Here is a 19,109-nt window from a genome sequence, read left to right as displayed (position 1 = left end):
AGTAACTGAGAAAATAAACGTTTCGAGAATTTTACTGTACTGTGATAGCTGATTTTTTTTTTGTCTTCAATTTTTTCCATAACATAATCTGAAATCGGATTTGGGTATTTGACAAAATGGGTTGAGCTTAGAGCGGAAAGATAAATTTATAAATGCATATATAAAAAAAAAAAAAAAAAAAAAGACATTACTATCCGATTTCAATAATAGCCCGTAGATAAGAAAGTGACTCAAAATTTTTGTTTTTAGAGATGATAGCAAAATGATTCATGCCCCTAGTGGAAGAAAAAATAACACTAATCATGGACATATTTTTGGGGACGGGGATGAGATTTGATCTTTCTGACATGAGGTATATGTATGGTTACGTCACGCCGACCGGCGACTACACTACCTTTGATAAAGCTCCGGCGAAGGAAAACTTATGAGGCTCCGCAGCTATTTCAATCGACGACTGCTTCGTTTTGATATTTGGCTCCTTTTTCCTTTGTCCGCAAGTTTCAGAGTCTTTGTCAATTCCCGTACGTTCTGCAAAAACAAAACATGGATTACGGTTAAAGACAATTTGACACAAAGTAACCATTGAAGAAATCTTTTGAAGATTTCGTTACCACAATAAGCAAAAACACTCTGTGGATCAATAGGCAAATGCTTTCTATGTCTAGGGGACTCTGTGGATCAATGCTTGTTTACAACTCTCTTTTTTTTGGTCCAAAGCATACACTAAGAAACTAAGGATCTTGCAAGAAGTATCGGGATAAGAAAAGAAAGCTTGCTATAATCTTTAAGATTGACAAGATCAACACCATGGAAGTGGATAGTAGAAACCAGACCAATGCACTGACAAGAGAAGGCTACTACGATCTAACGAACCACGCGGAGGAAAGAAACGGAATATCCAAGCATTTAGATCTCTACCTTATGTGGCATAGTGTTAAAATGAAAATGCAGACAAAGATACCATATTCTCTGCCTAATTAAACTGTAAACAGAAACCATCACTTTGTAGAATACGAGGATATCTTCAACTACAGGGCAGAACACCCTACCCGATTAGCAAATCATCAAACTCTGATCAATATGTTCTCATTCTAGTTTATCTTAATCTTCCAATTCAAAGTAAGGGAAATGACTCATTGTATAACCAAAGGTAATCAATCTATGAGCTTAACCAATTAACAGTGCTAAACGTCTCAGATTCTAGTATTAGAGAATTCTCACCGTTGAATGCACCGGAGGCGGATCTATGACAACGGAGCGAATAGACATCCTGGCGATCTCCGAGATGGCAGCTTCTACGACATCAGGAACATCACTCGTGAGCTCCTCGTAAGCAGCCTCGAACGCCTCCTGCCAAAACCTCGGTAATCGGATACGACGGCCATTGTTATACACATCCCACATGTGCTTCACCACTTTCTCCCTCTCCTCCATTTCCTAATCTCGCAATACAAACCCCAATCAAACATAACCAACCAAGGAAATCTTAAACAGAAGTAGATCACGGAGACTCACAAGAACATCGAGATCCTCGTGGATCGGAAAGACCAGATCGTCGGTAAAATGGTTAATGTTTCCGGCAGACCACCGGAGATTAACGGTGCCAGTAAGCATTGACCAGAAAGCGAGTAGCAGAATCGCGGCAAGGGCCCAAAACTTGTACCGGCCTTTCGCGAAGAGGGCGGAATAACCGCTTTCCTTCTTCGCGTTCGATGAAACCGCCGTCGTCGCCGCGACGGAAGAACTGCTTAAAGGTAAGGTGTCGCCATCCTTCATTGGCTCCGAGTTGAGCGATCCGAGACGAACAAGTGTTGAATCTGTAAGCCTAAGCGTCGTTTTTCTTCCGAATCTGGAAAGAGGAAGAAGAAGAAAAAAAGTAAGGGGAAAAACGAAACTTATATACCCCCGATTATATAATTAGACCTGCGTAAGTATTTTTTTTAAGGACCGAAAATATCAAAATCATACATTCCATTTATTTCATTTTGAAGTGTAATTGTTTTTTTTTTTTTTGGTTTTAATGTTAATTTTAATGAAGTTACTCATCACAAAGAAATTTGTACTTGATTAATTTGATGGGTAAGGTTTTAATTCGGTATCCATCTTTCCCTCTCTTTTTTGTCGGTTCATTAATTTGATATACATCTTAAGATTTAGATCCAAGAAAAGGATTGTCTTAACTATTAAGGTAAGTTGTGAATAATAGACTCAAATCAATTTCCTGCTTATGAAACATCCCTACAAATCTTAATAACATATAGTTCTGCTCATTCCATGTTTTTTTTGTAAACTCCTGACATTATTAAGAATCAATGTAATCACAATGAATTGCATTTGTTATGATACTGGGATTATGGGAAACGTAATTATGAAAAACAAAGGCTACATCATTTGGAATGCTCTTGACTTAGCAAGAATATCTACATCATTCTATGCTCTCTTCATTCACACAAAAAGTGATACCAGAAAAATGTTCCAAGCAAGCAACATGGGAAAAATAATTACAGTATAAGGTATTTGATTCGGAAGAGTTGAGAAATTCGAATGATTAACAGTCAGATTTAAAAACCGACCGAACCGAATTTAAATTAAACAACTTTGAGTGGATACGTACGTTATTAAAACATTAACCCCAGAATTGAATGAGTAACATTTTATTTTGATTGGTCCGGCTAATTTGTCGGTTTAGAAATTTGTGTACCCAACAATATTAGAAATTCAGTGTAGTACAGGTCAACTAGACCATTTGTAAAGAACCTTATACAAAATTTTATATTTGGTTGTAATCCAAAATTCACGAGTCAAACAAAGGGAATCATCCTACATGCAGTGACTCAGTTGATGATCAATGGAATGAGGCGAAAGATAACTGAACAAAACAAAAATATCATTTTCCGATCTGCAAATTGGCCGGGGGGAGAAAATGATCCACCGCGAGACCCCAAACGTTAAAATCAACTTCTTCGATCCGCCACTTCTCCGTCATCTGTCTCCGATGGTTAGCCGACGCTTCGCCGTACCGGAAAACCGTAACCGACGTTTTACCGCCGTGAGCGATGTTCACATTATCCACGTACCGGTAATCATCCATCACAGATTCGGCGCTGGTCTCCCAGAAAACGTCATCGTCTTCCTTGGTCCGCATCCTCAGAAGCCGCGAGTCCTCAAATTGAATCAATAGTCCCGATCTCTGGCTAAAATAACCCCAAATCGTATGATGAATTATCTCGAAATTGGGGCCGCTTTGCGCCTCTCGAACCGCCGGACTCGTCTCCAGTTTCAAGATAAAGCAATCCTCGCCGTTGATTATCTTCTCTCCGATGCACGTCGCGTCGAGGAACAGATTCGCCGTCGATCGAGGATCTAAACCCTTTAAACCACCGGTTCAACATTAGCCGGGATAACATTTTTAAAAAAGAAAAAATGTTTCAATAACCGGCTGGCTTATATATAGTACCTGTAAAAACCGGCGGAGGGGTCTGGGTGGACCGGTAGACGCCGGGGTTTGCTGGTTAGAGGAATGTCGCCATGAAAGCCGACCGTTGCTTCCACATATGACTTTACAACCAGAGACGACGAGCTCCAAACACCAAAGATCTGGATCCTTCTGCCACAAAACGAAACCGCCCATCTCGTCATTGCTCTTGAGACTAGCGCCGGAATCATCTCCCTGATGAAATTCCGACGCCGTCATCTTCACTTGCCCGGTGACGCACATGCTGTTCACTGCGTTTAACGCCGCCGGTCCTCCCGTCGCCGCTATGTACTGCTGCACTATATATTTCGCCGTCGAGGCTTGCTGCAATCGAATTTTATGTGATTCATAGAGTATATCAATCGAATTAGAATTTTTTTTTTTTTTGTTTTTTGGTGGGATTGATTTGATATCATGGAAAGAAAACTTACAATGGAGCAATCTTTGACAGGTTTATGAACAGAGTGGCCGACTTGAACCTGGAGAGGTATAAGAGGCGATCCAACGAGGTAAAGAAGGAAACGGAGCTCGTTGATACGGGCAGCGATCAGCGGTTGCGACCATTTATCAGACGTTTGAGCTTTCATCCACGTCATCATGTTCTGCCACCTCAGCGCAACGTTATTGCCCATACCGGAAAACATCTCCTCCGGTATCGGAACTTCCAAAACCGTCTCCAAACCATCGTCTTTGTCTATGTTTGGACACAGCTTCCTCATACACTTGCCACTCCTTCGATTCTTCTTCTTCTTTTGTTTCTCTTTTGTTCTATGGGTGATCGATTGAATGAGACCCACAAATGGTTCGAAGATTGTCAGCACGACTGTGATTCATGAAACCTCGCTTGTCTCTTTTTTTTTTTTTTTTTTTGGTTTTTCTTTTGCTAATTTGTGATTTGTAAACTTGTTCTCGTTCTTGTTTCCTTCTCTCTTAAGGTCTTCCAATTGGTATTTGTGGTTCTCCTTTGTTTTAGGCTATTTTCATTGGAATATCGATCGCTTTTGTTGTTCTATAATTTCGTCCTTTATTAGCCTTGTGTTCTTGAGAACAATATATTCGACGTTTGAAATTGTGATTTTTAAAAAAAAAAAACTTTGAAATTGCGATATTCACTAGTACAGTAATTATAGCATGCATACGTCAGAACCAATTTGGAAAATAAGACTGTTGGTAAACACAACGCATCACACATCCTCTGTGAATATGCTGGAATACTTATTTGGGGGTAATTCAATTAAAATTAAAGTGAACATGATTTTTGCATGTATGCATTTTATGACTCTTTTTTTTGGTCTCATGAGAATTGAGGGGGTAAGAAAGTATACTTTAAAATTGATTTGCTTGGTCTCGGTTTGCCCTCGTCTTTAGGATTCGTTTTATTGATTAGTCTTAGTTATTTAAAAAAAAAAAAAAAACTTATTTCCTGCTTTTAGTTCTACATTTTTTGTTTGGTCTTGGGTTGCCCTCTTCTTTTGGAATCGCATAATACAAAAAAAAACTTACTGCTTTATATTGCTCTAAATGTTTTGTTTGGTGATTGATCGACTGATGTTTGCTACAGCAACTTTACAACTCTAATTGAAATATATCGCATTCTTTACATGAGGACCAAACACAAAAAAAAAAAAAAAAAGTGACAACCATCAATTCCCAAGAGAATTTAGGCATAGCGCCAAGTTCATTAGCCAGACTTCTGATAAACAAAAAAAAAAAGCTAAGAAGAGCCTCTTTCTCGCTAATACATGATTCCAGCAATTTTCACGAGAAAAACTACCAAAGCCTTGAGTTCTGCTTGTCTCCATTCCTCCAGTTGGTCCGGCTTTAGGTCTCATCGGCTAGAATGTCAACTTTGGTAGCATTACCCTCGTATCAAAGACAATACAGTATACTGTTGTGAACATGTTCGAACTTACATGCATAAAGCTGAAAGGCCCAAAACTGTTGATGGTTTCAGAACGTTGAATACAACTTTAAGATACAAATAAACCGGCCCAATAACATAAATGCATTGATCCTGGATAATTACTATACACTAAGAACAATCTTGTTTGTTCTTTCTGGAGTTTGAACAAACCCATTTCGTCCGGTGTGGATACGTTGTACTCAATGTGTACGGAGAAAGCGAATCAAACTACATAGATAATAAGTTTATGTAACTAGTAAGTATCTAGAATCTGTAGATCATCAAACAACAATACAAGATTATTAAAACAAAAATGATAAAATGATTATTGTATACTAGTGGTTGGAACTGTTTTCTGGACCATATCCTAATAAGGCATTTGTAAGCTGGCAGAATAGTGTGTTTATGGAGGGACCCATGTCAGCCTAAAATAATTATTCCTTTGAAACTAACAAGAAAAAACAATAAAAGGGGACCCAAATTAATTTATTTATTATACATCCTGTTTGTGAAGTCAAATGCTAGTTCTTATGGACATTTGTATAAAAGGAACATTTCTAGCTTTTTACAAATTTGAATCAACTCTCAATATTACAAGTTTATTTTAACACGACAAGCTATCCAATGCATTTTTTTCTTAATAAAAAGCAAAGATAATCCCATATAGAATCACGTTTAAGTTTGCTTTTTCTGTTTTTCGTTGTGGTTTTAAGATTGAATGTAATGTTAGTTACTTAGTTATATTCACTTTTGCAATAATCCCAAATTTAATTATTACATAGTTACGGAATATTGTAAAAGTAATGTCTTGAAAATAGATCTTTATTTGTTTTCTTTTTGTAACGAGATATCTTCACTTGTTGGTATGTTTGGCGTAGCAGAGCTCGTTTGATAATGAATCAAAAAACAAAACAAAAATCTCTCTAAAATTGTTTTTCTTATATTTTGAATGACTTTAATTCCAACTTTTTATAACTATTTTATTTTCTTAAAATTTATTAAGGGTAATAATATATTCTAAGGGGTGTGGCGGTGTAACAGTACGCAGAAATCCAAGCTAGTTTGTGTTTTTTACTTCCACCTGTCATGGTCGCGTTTATCCAACGAAGGCAAATCGGACAAAATAAAGACACGTGGCATCATCTGAGCTTCTCAAACGCCTACAAGGCATAAAAACGTTAAAACAAAAGCTGAACGAATAATACCAAAAGGTCAAAGTCAACAAAATGAGACGAACATTGCATTAAATGGTTTAGAGTTTCGTTAATCACAAAATACCAATAAAGAAGAAAACAAAATGCGATTTCAAACATTTTGCTACACGACAAACTCCACGGTAAATCTGTTTAACTGCTTAGACATTGTTTAAGTTTTGCTGTTGGAAAAAATTTGACTGAGGATTGGGCCCGACAACGGGACGGTAATACCTCATTTGTCTTCCCGCCTAAGACAGTGACAGTCATTTTTCTTTTTTTACTCACCCCTTTTCTCACAAAATATGAAAAAATCCTATTTATTTTCGTCCATTTCATCATCATTATGATAGACTGATAGTTTTAAAATCTTGATAATTTTATGTTTACTATTTCAACAGATTAAGTTTGTTTATTGAGAATCTTTCTTTTAAACGAAGTTCGAACTAAAATGCAAAATGCAATGTCTTTCTTATATATGATCATTGTTCAGAAGAGAAGAATAAGTGTTCTTAATTTTGGGAAACATTATTTACAAAGTTGATCCGTTTTCTTTCTAACAATAAAATTTATGCAGAAAAATAAAATTTTCAGGTCATCGACGAATATTAAATACTTGTCAGTTGATTACGTAACATGTACAATAAAAAATAATAAAAATCTGATATTGCATTCATTGGGCACTGCATAAATTCACATGCCATTTTTATCAGTACACCTTTGTCTATGATATTTTTCTTTTTTAAGAAAAGGTGAAAGATTATAACTTATCTTTTTACTCCTCATGTTTGATGCTTTACCATTTTCTTCTTTTGAACATAGGTTCTTCTTACACCGTTCTCAAAATACAAATCAAATTGAAGAAGAGGAAGACGAGGTTTTTCTTTCATGGACGAAGGGAAGAGGTGGTTATTTAATTTTTACTTTTGCATGGGAATCCTAAAATCAGATTTAAATACTTGGAACTTGAAAGTCGACACAATTATAAAAACTTGTTGGTAAAAAAAATAAAATATATTTAAATGCTGAAAAGTTGAGAAGAAAAATAGTATAATTGTCCCCGAAGAGAGAGAAAAGAAGAAGAAGGCTCCTTTGTCTCGGACAAACCAAAGAAAAGAAAGAAAGAAAAAATAGAAGCTTTCACACAAAGTTTCAGAAGCCGCCTTATTTTTTTTCTTCGGTGATTCTTTAGAGTGAGAAAGAAAGGATCACAATCACTTTGTTCTGGAAGAAGCCGTAAGTACGGATACTCATCTCCGGTGGAATTTTAGCCGTTGGATCAGATCGGTGGATGGAGGAAGCGTGTGGAGAGAGTTCTGGGTTAAATGATTAGGAGATTTCTTGGGTAATGAAGTTCTGATTTTTATTTTTCCTTTTTTTAATCTTTTGGGGAAGAGAGGTCAGAGTGAGTTATCAGAAAAGTTTGGTGGCGGAAAGGGGAAAAAAGGAGGTTTTTTTACGAAAAGCAGATTGACTGGTAGCTGAAGCAGAGAGATAGATAGAGAGAAGAAGAAGAAGCAGTTGATAAACCTTAGATTAAGCTGAGATTTGTCTCTTTTTGTGTTGAATCTGTGAGGGAAAAAGGTCGAAATTTGTGTCTTTGCACATGCCGGTTGATTTAGATAACTCCTCTACGGTTTCCGGCGATGCAAGCGTCTCGTCGACCGGAAACCAAAACCATCCTCCGAAATCGGTCGGGAAAAAGAAACGGAATCTCCCGGGAATGCCAGGTACTTAGAAAAATCGAAACCTTCTGTTTTTAATTTGAAAATTTGTTTCGGTTTAACTTTAAATTTTGTCTTTTTTTGGGGGTTCAAATCAGATCCAGACGCGGAAGTGATAGCCTTGTCACCTAAAACTCTTATGGCAACAAACCGATTTGTCTGCGAAATCTGCAACAAAGGGTTTCAACGCGACCAGAATCTTCAGCTTCATCGTCGTGGTCACAATCTACCATGGAAACTTCGACAGAGATCGAGTAAAGAAGTGAGGAAGAAGGTCTATGTTTGTCCAGTGGCAGGGTGTGTTCATCACGACCCGTTACGTGCTCTTGGAGATCTCACTGGAATCAAGAAGCACTTTTGTCGGAAACACGGCGAGAAGAAATGGAAGTGCGAGAAATGCTCGAAGAAGTATGCTGTTCAATCAGATTGGAAAGCTCATTCAAAGATTTGTGGCACCAAGGAGTATAGATGCGATTGCGGAACTCTGTTTTCTAGGTGCGATGCAAAACCCCAAGGTTTGATCTTTGGTCTGAATATCTTACGGTACTAACTTGTGGATTGGGTTTTGTTGCAGAAGAGATAGCTTCATAACGCACAGAGCTTTCTGTGATGCGTTGGCTGAAGAGAGTGCCAAGAATCATACTCAAAGCAAGAAACTTTATCCAGAAGCAGTCACAAGGAAGAATCACCCAGAGCCTGACCAGAAATCTCCAGCCGCCGTTGATTCTCCTCCTCCTCCTCCTTCTCCGCCGTCAGTTGCTCTAGCTCCGGCACCTGCTATTTCGGCTGACACTGAGCCTGCCAAAACCGTATCTTCCTCGGTTTTGCCGATTCGGGATACTTCAGGTACATTATACAAACTCTCTGCGTGACAGGAAAATTTGGATTTAACTTTTGTCGCCACATGAACAGTTTATTATGAATCCTCACGTATTTAACCGAAACATGAACAACTCCAAGGAAATCGAAAAGTCATGTTTGGTGATCGTTCTTGGAGTTTAGCTGGTTTTGTCTGTATTCTGATCGTTCAAAAACTAAATCTTCTTCGTCGTCTTCCATTAGCTGAATTGATTCCATTACACAAAATAAATAAATAAATAACTCAGAACTGAGGAGTTCTGCTTCTTTTCATAGTAGAGTTACACATACATTTAGTAGGGTATAAAGTCCCCAAACGTTTATGTTAATGACCCATCACCTCCTCCTCCAACTGTTTGCAGAATCTCCAGAAAACAACCCTCCTGAAGTCATCATCGAGGAAGCTCCAAGAACAATCGGTTTCAATGTGAGCTCATCGGCTCTAAGCAACGATCATAGTAGGAACAACGGTGCATACGCAGGGATGTTTGCATCATCTACAGCTTCGCCTAGTTTGTATGCTTCGTCAACTCCTTCCCCAAGTCTGTTTGCACCATCTTCCTCCATAGAACCCATCTCTCTCTGTCTCTCGACGAATCCTTCTTTGTTCGGAACAACAATACAAGAAACACCACATTTCCTGACCCCTCTTCCCCCTCAACCCGCAATGTCAGCAACCGCATTGCTCCAAAAAGCTGCACAAATGGGCTCCACGGGTTCAGGAGGTTCGTTGCTTCGCGGGTTAGGCATTGTTTCAACTACTTCGTCATCCATGGAACTTAGCAATCATGACGCGGCTTCCTTAGCTCCTCCTGGTCTTGGACTGGGACTACCTTGTAGCAGCGGTGGTAGCGGATCGGGTCTGAAAGAGCTCATGATGGGTAACTCTTCCGTGTTTGGTCCCAAACAGACAACACTTGACTTTCTCGGGTTGGGAAGAGCCGTTGGTAATGGCGGTAATTCCGGTGGCGGATTATCTGCTCTGTTAACTTCAATCGGAGGTGGCGGTGGGATCGATGTCTTTGGGTCTGGGGAGTTTTCAGGCAAAGACATTGGTAGAACTTCGTAAGAGAGACTTAGATCAGTGTTGTAGTATATAGTAAATTTTAAGGATGTAATCAGGTTTAGATATTTTGGTATCTTGTTTTAGTGAAAGTTTAGTGTTATTCCTCGAGTTTTTTTTTTTTCTTCTTTCTTATCTAAGTACATAAAGCTTCTAGCTAGGCAACATTTTTTTTGTGTCCTCATGATATGTTTTATGGATATGAATTCGAATTAGTAGATTTCAAATTAAAACCGATGATAATGACTATGATAGTGATGATACATTGAATTGGGTTTTAAGTTTCTATTATTAGTGTGTTGCTTGCTGTCTTAAAACGCTGAATCGAATTTTTCATTAATGGGAAAAATCCAGTAATGAGATCGAATTGACTTGTCCCAAAAGTAGTCATCTTTTTGAAAGTCGGATATTTTTTTCTAAAAATCTTTCAAAACTAAAATGGTCTAACTTTGGGCAGATAAATTCGAAATACATACCAATCGACTTGACCAGTGATTTGATTGGAGAATCGACCAAAGATTTTGGATTTTGATGTTTCAATCGCGTCGTAGGTCCATAATAGTGATGGAATTATCATGACAGGTTGAACCCAAAAAAGGGCTTTATTCCTCTCAAATTTTATTTTGGAGATTAGACATCACAGCAAAGATTATCTACCCACATCATGTATCTCTACCGAGATTAAATCTACATAATAACACGGTTAATAGAAATCACTAGATTAATGAAAATCTTTGACTAATAAAAATGAGAAAGATCCTGTGAATTGGATTATTTGTGTAGTGGTCTTTTAAGTATAGACACTACTTGTAATTGGAATATTGGAAGCCTAGTAGGGTGAATTCTCAAGTGTTTGCTGATAGGCCGTAATTATTTCAAGCCCATTAATACGAAGGGCTACTCAATTCTCAAAGCTATATTAGTAGTATTGGGCCTAGATATCGAATCCACGAGTTTTTTTTTTCTTATTCTACTGTTATGAAAAAAAAAAAATTACAGGCATAAATGCCGGTTTTGCCCTCAACGGCTGATGAAATTTACCGAGGAGCTCGCGGTTGCAAATCGAGGAGGTTGGTAATAGACATAGACTAATAATAACCCCCAAATTAAAAGGATGTCTCGGCAACTGGAAATAATTGATTTTTCCTATCTTTCTCCTTATGTGGCTTTCACTTGTTCAATCGTAAAACCTAATCCCTGCGAAGAGACACCCAAAAAGCCCTGAAGAGTGAAGAATTCCGGTAATAGTTTATTATCCTTTCTCAAGTATATTTGAACTTGGTTCTGCTCAAGGTTCGTTTGATGATGGATTGGTGTAATTTTTCAATCAGTTTTGGTGAAAACCTTTCCTTTTATTTGATTATAGGCTCTAAGATTCGTGGATGATTTCTGGATTGTATTTTTAAGTGTAAATGTGCAACTATAGCAATGGAATCTCTGGTTTTTATTTCTTCAGATGTCAGCGACTGCTCTCTCAAGATTAAACCCTCTTTCTCAATTCGGGGTTCAAAGAATCGTAGCTGGGAAAAGTAAGAGCTTTTTCTCCATTCCCGGTGAAAGTAGATCCTTTTCTGATAGCTCCCGGTTTCGTCTAGCCGGAAGGAGACGAGCGATGGCTGCTTCTGGTTCTTTGCCTGTATTTGGGGACGCTTGCCTGGATGATTTGGTTACAACTTGTGCAAATGGCTTAGATTTCACTAAGAAGCATTCAGGTGGTGGCGGCTTCAGTGTTGATTCCCCTGCAGCTAGCGTGAGACTTGGCAAGAGAGGGGCTATTAAGAACCGATTGATTTGCCATTATTCTGTCATTGATCCCCTCCACAAGAGTCGTGCGCTCTTTGGTACATTGTCAAAGAGCGTTCATACATCTTCTACCGTTTGTTTCTCGTTAGGACCAGCTCATGAGCTGTCTTCTCTTAACGGTGCTTCTCAAGACTCGGAGCTTTCAGGCTCACCACCAACTACTACATCTCTTAAGTAAGTTTCTTCACACTTTGTAAACCTTTTTAGTTACCAAGGAAAAAAACTCTTGATTTCAAATTTTTTTGAGCTACCTTATATGTATTTTGAGCAGGAGTCTGAAGCTCGTGTCAGGTTCCTGTTATCTTCCGCATCCTGAAAAAGAAGCTACAGGTGGAGAAGACGCTCACTTTATCTGTGATGAAGAACAAGCTATTGGAGTTGCAGATGGTGTTGGCGGTTGGGCAGAAGTTGGTGTTAACGCTGGACTGTTTTCTCGTGAACTAATGTCTTTTTCAGTATCAGCTATTCGAGAACAGGCTAAGGGTTCTTCTATCGACCCGTTAATGGTGTTAGAGAAAGCGCATTCTCAAACCAGAGCCAAAGGTTCGTCAACGGCTTGTATCATCGCTTTGACGGATAAGGTAGCTTTGATTGTGACTGAACAAAAAAAAAAAAAACCGCATTTCAAGGTACTCTCTGTTTAAACTGTTTGTTCTATCAGGGACTACACGCCATTAATCTCGGAGACAGTGGATTCACGGTGGTTAGAGATGGGACCACGGTGTTTCAGTCACCGGTCCAGCAGCACGGATTCAACTTTACTTACCAATTAGAGAGTGGAAACGGTGGCGATATGCCTAACTCTGGTCAGGTATGTTCTGAGCTCATGAATCTTCATAAAGGCTGCAATGCCTAAAATGTGATTTCTAAAAAAGTTAAACCACTTTAGGACACATTTTCTGTTGTTGGATTGGTTTGGTTTAAACGGATTGAACAACCCTCTAAACCTGGTGGGTATATGAATTAGGTTTTTATGATTGATGTCGTGTCTGGAGATGTGATTGTGGCGGGAACGGATGGTGTGTATGATAACCTATACAACGAAGAAATCACGGGAGTGGTGGTTAGCTCGGTCAGGGCTGGTTTAGACCCGAAAGCCACGGCTCAGAAGATTGCGGATTTGGCACGTGCGAGAGCAGTCGACAGAAAACGACAGAGCCCTTTCTCAGCGGCGGCTCAGGAGGCTGGCTTCAGATATTACGGAGGAAAGCTTGATGACATCACCGCCGTCGTCTCTTACGTCACACCAGCTTAAGACAAAACTCGTTCGTTTAACCGATCTTCTTTTCAAACGGACTCTTTCTGTTTTCTTATAAGTTTTGTAACCGAGGCCCCACGAGATCATGAATTTATATGTATTAATAATAATTATCACGGAGTCTAAATAATTTTTAGCTATCGTTATCTAACGTGAATCTGTAAATAAATATGTAAGTTGGTGTAATTGTGTTTATAGCGAGGTGAAAGCTCAGAAAAAAATGTCGTCATATTATGATGATCAGCTATATAATTTTTCTAATGTGTTTGCATATTATTTTTCACAATATAATATTAAAATTGTTTGTCTATCGAAATATCAAAAAGTTATACTAAAAAAAAAGAAGCCTAATAACAAAACATGTTCAAATTTTCTTTCTTTTTACCCTGTCAAGTTTGTATTGCTATACCTTTCTTTTTATACCGTAAAGAAACGGAGAGTAGCTACTTCCATCACTTAGACAAACAATTTTTAAAGATCTTGAGAAAAGGAACGATCATATTCATCACTTTATTTGTTTTCTTCTTCTTCGTCGTCATCATCTTCAGCCCAGGACAATCACAGACAACGCGTTCCTGAACCAGTTTGCTAGTTGAATCCTCGTTAGCTACATTGGCTTTGCTATTCGACGAAGAATCATCGTTGTCTGAGCATAGACTTCTAAGCAAGTTTGTTAGTGAAACTGTAATCTCTTTGAACTCAGGACGAGCTTTAGGATCCTCTGCCCAGCATGCTTGAAGGATTGAAACAACTCCTTCTGGAAGATTCTCCAGACTTGGTCTCTGGTTCTGAAGAAAGCAAGACATCAAGAAACAAGATCAATCTCATAATCAACTGGCAATCGAGCTTAAAAAATGTGTCTTACTTACTTTACTGGCAGCATAAGCAACAAAGATGTTGTTCTTTCCTTTGAATGGGGTTTTATTGGTAAGTAACTCCCAGAAGACAATAGCGAAGCTGTAAACATCCACCTTATGATCGTAGTGTTTCTTTTCGCCAATTTGAAGCGGCTCATGGCTGAATAACTGAGAAACAAACAACCATCCTGTGAAAAGACTGATATATGTGTATGGATCAAGAAATTTGAAACAATCACCTCAGGGGCCATCCATCTGTAGGTACCAGCTTCACAGGTCATGAAACCTTTAGTTTCCTCTCTAGCAAGTCCAAAATCCGCCAATTTTACATGTTTCTGATCACCTGTTAAGAGCATATTACCTGCAAAGAGCCAAACTTCCTCAAAATTTGTTGTCTTTACATTCACAATCTTGAATCCTCTTTGGCGATATTACGGGTTAACTTAATAAATAATTTTACTTGGTTTCAAATCACGGTGAATGATGCCGTTTGCATTCAGGAACTCCATTGCCCGAGCAATATCCAACGCAAAGCTAATCGAGAGCTTCAGATCAAGAGGCTTAGGACGAGTACTCAACATAAACTTGTGAAGAGTATTGCCTTCCATGAGTTCAGTAATTATCATCAAGCTTGGTTCTATGCAGGCCCCGATAAACTGTCATCAAATTGATCTCAGCTAACAATACATTGCGAGGTTACCAACGACCTACGATATAATATGAAAACAAGCAAACATCAAAGGCTCCATGTTACCTGCACAATATTTTCATGTTTAATCTTGGAGAGCAACAGAACCTCCCTTTGAAACTTTTTCTTCTGCTCAATGCCTACAGTAGATGTTCTTTTAGGCTGGAATATCTTCACTGACACAGGGTTAACTTTCCTGAACCTATCATCATCAGATATACCACAATACAAGGATTACTCGTTACCCCATTGGGATTATTCAAATGATTGAGGAATTATCCTAATGAAACCAGTAATCTAGTTTCCTTGCATCAGACACAATATTTCTATTCAAGAAAACCATGCATAAGACACTTGATGTATCACTTACTAAGCTACCAGAAAATTTGTTCTTATGTAACATTATCCTTCAAAAGAATCATTCTGAAACTTGGAACACTAAAAGCGTAAACACATAACACTTCCTGCTACTTTTTTTTTATCCCATACCATTGATCGATTCAATCAAATTTAAACAGAAATCTAGAGTAACAAAAATCCTTGTCCGGTCCGCATTGCCGCTGATTAACATACATCCCTGAATTTTGAACAAGAAACTATCTTTCACAGAAACCCTAACCAGTAGGGAAGATCCCAAATTTCAAGGTTAAAACTAGAATTCAAGCTGTTCAACCGGCAATAAACCCTGAAACCTTATACCCTTAGAATAGGTTTAAGGCCCGAAGTATTGAAGAATTTAACAATATCCAAAACCAAAACGATGATAAAATCAAACAAACACCGAAATCAAGAAATGAGAAACACGTAAACAAAATCGCATTTTCATCAAAAGCCATAACCAAAAGACGAATTTGAAAGTAGGAATTGAGAACGGCAAAAAACCCACAATCCTTTGTAGACTTTTGAAGATGAACCTTCGCCGATCAGTTCCCCAATAGATACGTCTTTGGCATCGACTAGCAAATCTGTGTTAATGCTAAAAGCGAATTGATCGTCGGAATCGCGGTCTGAGTCATCGTCGTCCGATTCAAACGACTTGAGACCATGAGAGGACATGAGAAATGGGTAATTTGGATGAAGCGTCTTCTCCTTCGTAATCTCCGTTGGTTCCTCCATTGACGGAGCTCGTTGGTACCCTCGAGGCCTCATTCTGAAGTGAGCGATGAAGACGAGAGAGAGTAAAAGTGTGACGCTACTTATTTATATACCGAAATGTTTTGGGGTGTTTATGTAAGTTCTATCAAATTTGGGAGCGTTTGTGAAAGTTTTTTTTTTCAAAAATTGGACTGTATGTGGAACGGGAGGGAAAAGAAGCGAAAACTTTATATAATATCCCTACAAAATAACAAATTCAAACACATTTAAAAATTTATTTGTGTTATCCGTGTTATATGACCTTCAAACGAAGATTGTTGACTAAATAAAATGGATTTCTTCTGTACATCTGTGTCTTAGTCCATCAAATTATATTTAGTTCTAAGAATTCCGTCCAATCTCCATTTTTAACAAGAAACTTCAACTGGTTGAAAAAAAAATGGAACTTTATATCTATACAGGATTTCTAATAAGAAAATGAAAACTCTATAAGTAATGAAATAGGATTTCTGTTTCAGCTGGATATAAAACTGATTTGGGTAACTAATTAATTGTAAATCTACTGCCTTTTACTTTTTCTTAAAGCTTGTATATCTTATTGTGATAGTAATGGAAAATAGGTTATATGTATATTGACAACCTCTTGATTGTGTATATTGGCATATACGACTGTATATTACTTTACTTAAATCAGAATTTATATATATAGAACTTGAACATAGTGAAAATCCCATAATATTAAAATAAAATTTGAAAAAGGCACATTTACAACAGTTTTTTCCAGCATCTATTTTTACATAAATTATAACATGCTCTCTCAACCATAAACTATAAATATAAAGTTGTTAAAATTATACATACAAGCGATCCCAGTACTCCATGCTTTGTAAATAATTATTATCTAACATGTAAAATGGGATGTTGTAATTAGTTTCCGGTGCAAACTCGAAATCAATTGGTGCATCGTTGGCCTCAACAGAAAGCGATGAACTTGAGCTGTTTGTTGACATCTCTTCAAGTCTTTCCGAAAGTTTTCGAATTTCATTTTGAGCTTCACTCAGTTGTTCTGTCAGTTTTAATACCTACAAAACAAAATTACGTACATATGAATATGATGAATACTTTGATAGCCATTTTAGTGAAGTAAAAAGTGAGATATACACAGTTCAATTTTCTGTTTGAAAAAACATACTGTAAATGTAGACTATTCAACAGTTTTTTCTTTTACCTCTATATATTACGTAAGTTTTAGTATCAAAATTTTAAAAAATCTCTTTTTTCATTATTCGTCCTAAGTACCCCAGAAAAGAATTATACGTGGCACTAACTGAGTGGTAATTGCAAATGGGCTATCATGAGTTCAACTGAGATTTTTTGTACGGACGAAGTTGTTTTCAAAACGTTGGATAAAGAATAAGATGACGAACTATCCACTCATATCATTTGTGGGCCCTGGCTCTTGATAATTAAATTCTATTTCACTAAATATTGAAAAATGTAATTAACCAATAGTCACATAGGATATATATATATATCTTATACGTAATTGAAGAAAAAAGGGTAAAAATTATTCATTTTTTATAAACAGCCAACATGAAATTCGGCAAGAACAAAACAATCATTAAATTTCTCTGTTTTATAATGCAAAAAAAAAAATGAAGATTATTACCTGAACCTCGAGATGACATTGGCCGAGGACGACGGTGTCGTGTTGGCTTTTGAGTTTAGCGTACTCTTCCTCGAGTTTCTTGTTCTTCCACCGTGCACGGCGATTCTGGAACCAAACAGCCACCTGTCTCGGGTCAAGACCTAGCTCTCCGGCGATCTTCTCTTTCCTCCCTGACTCGAGCTTGTGCTCGTTCTCGAAGCTATATTCGAGCATATTCACTTGCTCATCGGTCAACTTCCTCTTCCTCAGCATCCCTCCAATCGCCGCCACGTCATCTTCGTTGGTGGCTGACGACCCTTTGCCTTTCCTCTTCCTCCGCCGCTTCACCGGTTTAGGTCCTTCGCCTGATGACAATGATCTATCGATCTGGTTAACGATGATGCACTGTGAACCTTGTGTTTGTGTCGTGTAGGGGTACACGTGAGAGCCTACCACCATTTGATCCATTCTTTCTTATATTTTTCTCAACTCAATCTATCTCTGGTTTTTAGACAAGAAGCGCTGTTTTTCTCTGACTATGTTTGAAGGAGAGTGATACAATAGGATATGACTTTGGTGAGGTTGAGTCCTATGAGATGCTTTTTATAAGCTGGAAGATTGTGACCTTATTCCTGGGTTCTCTTTCCCTTTATTTACACTTGTGCCATCTGTTATTATTATTTTTTTTTTTTTCATTACGACAATACGTTGAATTTAAAACGACTGTTGTACGTATAATCTTATATATACACATATTTTTTAAAAAAGTGGTCTATGGGATGTGCCTTAAGAGGAAGTTACAGCTATACATCTTCAAGACATAGAGTTATTTTTAGTTCGATATACTAGAAATGAAAAGCAGTTTACTGTAGTTTATATATTCAACTGGTAAAAGAAACATATTTTGATGTATATATATGCCTGTTGAAACAAATTCAAAAGTGTCTCACGTCTTAAAAAAATTAATCTTCATTTACCTTGTATTAGAAAAAACTGTATAGGAAAAGTAAGAGTTCATGTTAGGGAAAACAAAACAAGGAGGAGTGCCGCAATTTCAACATAATTTGTATTTTTTTGAAAGCAGAGTCAAAATAAAAATGAGATGAGTGGTGACGATTGTGGACAAGAGACGTGGTGTGGATCCCGAAGACGACCAAATTTAAACAAGTGATCCGATCAAATGTGGATAACTATTGGATATTAATGTTTTCTTCAAACTAATTTGTTTTGTAATCAATATTACTCCCTCCGTTTTATAATAAATGTTATTTTAGATTTCATTTTTTTTTTAAAAAGAGTGTCATTCTACATTTTCAATGTAACTTTTTACTCTTATTTCTCGTTTTACCATTCATTTAAAGATATATAAATGTCATTCTGCATTAGTCTTTGTAATTAAATGTTATAAAAGTATATTAATTAGAGATATATTTGTATATTTTATTAATTTCTTAATTTGTGTGAAATATGTCAGAATGACACTTATTATCAAACGGAGAAAGTAATAAACTACTCTATCTCTTTGATTATTTTAGTTTATACTG

The 19,109-nt window shown here is 37.4% G+C and overlaps 6 protein-coding genes across 6 annotated transcripts; 2 read left to right on the top strand and 4 right to left on the bottom strand.

The window, feature by feature from the left end:
* Positions 1 to 198: 198 nt before the first annotated feature.
* LOC18011909 lies at positions 199 to 1,872 on the bottom strand. Its single transcript, XM_006393806.2, has 3 exons — positions 1,516 to 1,872; positions 1,222 to 1,437; positions 199 to 528 (listed from the first exon to the last, which is right to left on the bottom strand). Exons 1-3 carry the CDS (start codon positions 1,774 to 1,776, stop codon positions 439 to 441), a joined length of 567 nt encoding a protein of 188 aa, XP_006393868.1. The 5' UTR covers positions 1,777 to 1,872; the 3' UTR covers positions 199 to 438.
* An 836-nt stretch (positions 1,873 to 2,708) lies between these two features.
* Positions 2,709 to 4,313, bottom strand: LOC18013309. Its single transcript, XM_006393805.2, has 3 exons — positions 3,907 to 4,313; positions 3,458 to 3,799; positions 2,709 to 3,370 (listed from the first exon to the last, which is right to left on the bottom strand). The coding sequence occupies exons 1-3, from the start codon at positions 4,192 to 4,194 to the stop codon at positions 2,888 to 2,890; spliced, it is 1,113 nt and encodes a 370-aa protein (XP_006393867.1). The 5' UTR covers positions 4,195 to 4,313; the 3' UTR covers positions 2,709 to 2,887.
* A 3,324-nt stretch (positions 4,314 to 7,637) lies between these two features.
* LOC18013425 (protein indeterminate-domain 1) lies at positions 7,638 to 10,319 on the top strand. Its single transcript, XM_006393804.2, has 4 exons — positions 7,638 to 8,301; positions 8,394 to 8,790; positions 8,870 to 9,141; positions 9,516 to 10,319. The coding sequence occupies exons 1-4, from the start codon at positions 8,178 to 8,180 to the stop codon at positions 10,220 to 10,222; spliced, it is 1,500 nt and encodes a 499-aa protein (XP_006393866.1). The 5' UTR covers positions 7,638 to 8,177; the 3' UTR covers positions 10,223 to 10,319.
* A 1,000-nt stretch (positions 10,320 to 11,319) lies between these two features.
* On the top strand, positions 11,320 to 13,428 carry LOC18013424 (probable protein phosphatase 2C 80). The gene is made up of 5 exons (XM_006393803.2): positions 11,320 to 11,457; positions 11,673 to 12,193; positions 12,291 to 12,600; positions 12,681 to 12,830; positions 12,987 to 13,428. Exons 2-5 carry the CDS (start codon positions 11,673 to 11,675, stop codon positions 13,272 to 13,274), a joined length of 1,269 nt encoding a protein of 422 aa, XP_006393865.1. The 5' UTR covers positions 11,320 to 11,457; the 3' UTR covers positions 13,275 to 13,428.
* Positions 13,429 to 13,729: 301 nt separating this feature from the next.
* On the bottom strand, positions 13,730 to 15,971 carry LOC18012862 (serine/threonine-protein kinase HT1). The gene is made up of 6 exons (XM_006393802.2): positions 15,709 to 15,971; positions 14,889 to 15,024; positions 14,595 to 14,790; positions 14,374 to 14,495; positions 14,147 to 14,302; positions 13,730 to 14,065 (listed from the first exon to the last, which is right to left on the bottom strand). Exons 1-6 carry the CDS (start codon positions 15,969 to 15,971, stop codon positions 13,730 to 13,732), a joined length of 1,209 nt encoding a protein of 402 aa, XP_006393864.1.
* A 723-nt stretch (positions 15,972 to 16,694) lies between these two features.
* LOC18012861 (homeobox-leucine zipper protein ATHB-53) lies at positions 16,695 to 18,124 on the bottom strand. The gene is made up of 2 exons (XM_006393801.2): positions 17,587 to 18,124; positions 16,695 to 16,999 (listed from the first exon to the last, which is right to left on the bottom strand). Exons 1-2 carry the CDS (start codon positions 18,031 to 18,033, stop codon positions 16,769 to 16,771), a joined length of 678 nt encoding a protein of 225 aa, XP_006393863.1. The 5' UTR covers positions 18,034 to 18,124; the 3' UTR covers positions 16,695 to 16,768.
* Between the last annotated feature and the right edge of the window lie 985 nt (positions 18,125 to 19,109).

The sequence above is a fragment of the Eutrema salsugineum genome, unplaced genomic scaffold (assembly GCF_000478725.1).
Source record: "Eutrema salsugineum unplaced genomic scaffold, Eutsalg1_0 scaffold_6, whole genome shotgun sequence".
Lineage (NCBI taxonomy): Eukaryota > Viridiplantae > Streptophyta > Magnoliopsida > Brassicales > Brassicaceae > Eutrema > Eutrema salsugineum.
The sequence above is the reverse complement of the archived record's forward strand: the minus strand, read 5'-3'. Positions and strand labels throughout refer to the sequence as shown.

What these genes read in the sequence shown, in the direction of transcription:
- LOC18011909 (XM_006393806.2), bottom strand. Translation starts at nt 1,776, where the DNA reads ATGAAGGATGGCGACACCTTACCTTTAAGCAGTTCTTCCGTCGCGGCG. An exon ending in ACGAGGATCTCGATGTTCTT is followed by an intron (nt 1,438 to 1,515) that starts GTGAGTCTCCGT and finishes TTGCGAGATTAG; the next exon opens with GAAATGGAGGAGAGGGAGAA. An exon ending in CGCCTCCGGTGCATTCAACG is followed by an intron (nt 529 to 1,221) that starts GTGAGAATTCTC and finishes TTGTTTTTGCAG; the next exon opens with AACGTACGGGAATTGACAAA.
- LOC18013309 (XM_006393805.2), bottom strand. Translation starts at nt 4,194, where the DNA reads ATGAGGAAGCTGTGTCCAAACATAGACAAAGACGATGGTTTGGAGACG. An exon ending in CTGTCAAAGATTGCTCCATT is followed by an intron (nt 3,800 to 3,906) that starts GTAAGTTTTCTT and finishes ATTCGATTGCAG; the next exon opens with CAAGCCTCGACGGCGAAATA. An exon ending in CCCTCCGCCGGTTTTTACAG is followed by an intron (nt 3,371 to 3,457) that starts GTACTATATATA and finishes GGTGGTTTAAAG; the next exon opens with GGTTTAGATCCTCGATCGAC.
- LOC18013425 (XM_006393804.2), top strand. Translation starts at nt 8,178, where the DNA reads ATGCCGGTTGATTTAGATAACTCCTCTACGGTTTCCGGCGATGCAAGC. An exon ending in GAATCTCCCGGGAATGCCAG is followed by an intron (nt 8,302 to 8,393) that starts GTACTTAGAAAA and finishes GGTTCAAATCAG; the next exon opens with ATCCAGACGCGGAAGTGATA. An exon ending in TGCGGAACTCTGTTTTCTAG is followed by an intron (nt 8,791 to 8,869) that starts GTGCGATGCAAA and finishes GTTTTGTTGCAG; the next exon opens with AAGAGATAGCTTCATAACGC.
- LOC18013424 (XM_006393803.2), top strand. Translation starts at nt 11,673, where the DNA reads ATGTCAGCGACTGCTCTCTCAAGATTAAACCCTCTTTCTCAATTCGGG. An exon ending in TCATCGCTTTGACGGATAAG is followed by an intron (nt 12,601 to 12,680) that starts GTAGCTTTGATT and finishes TTGTTCTATCAG; the next exon opens with GGACTACACGCCATTAATCT. An exon ending in ATATGCCTAACTCTGGTCAG is followed by an intron (nt 12,831 to 12,986) that starts GTATGTTCTGAG and finishes TATATGAATTAG; the next exon opens with GTTTTTATGATTGATGTCGT.
- LOC18012862 (XM_006393802.2), bottom strand. Translation starts at nt 15,971, where the DNA reads ATGAGGCCTCGAGGGTACCAACGAGCTCCGTCAATGGAGGAACCAACG. An exon ending in TCACCGTGATTTGAAACCAA is followed by an intron (nt 14,496 to 14,594) that starts GTAAAATTATTT and finishes GGCTCTTTGCAG; the next exon opens with GTAATATGCTCTTAACAGGT. An exon ending in TTGCTTATGCTGCCAGTAAA is followed by an intron (nt 14,066 to 14,146) that starts GTAAGTAAGACA and finishes TGCTTTCTTCAG; the next exon opens with AACCAGAGACCAAGTCTGGA.
- LOC18012861 (XM_006393801.2), bottom strand. Translation starts at nt 18,033, where the DNA reads ATGGATCAAATGGTGGTAGGCTCTCACGTGTACCCCTACACGACACAA. An exon ending in AATGTCATCTCGAGGTTCAG is followed by an intron (nt 17,000 to 17,586) that starts GTAATAATCTTC and finishes TTTGTTTTGTAG; the next exon opens with GTATTAAAACTGACAGAACA.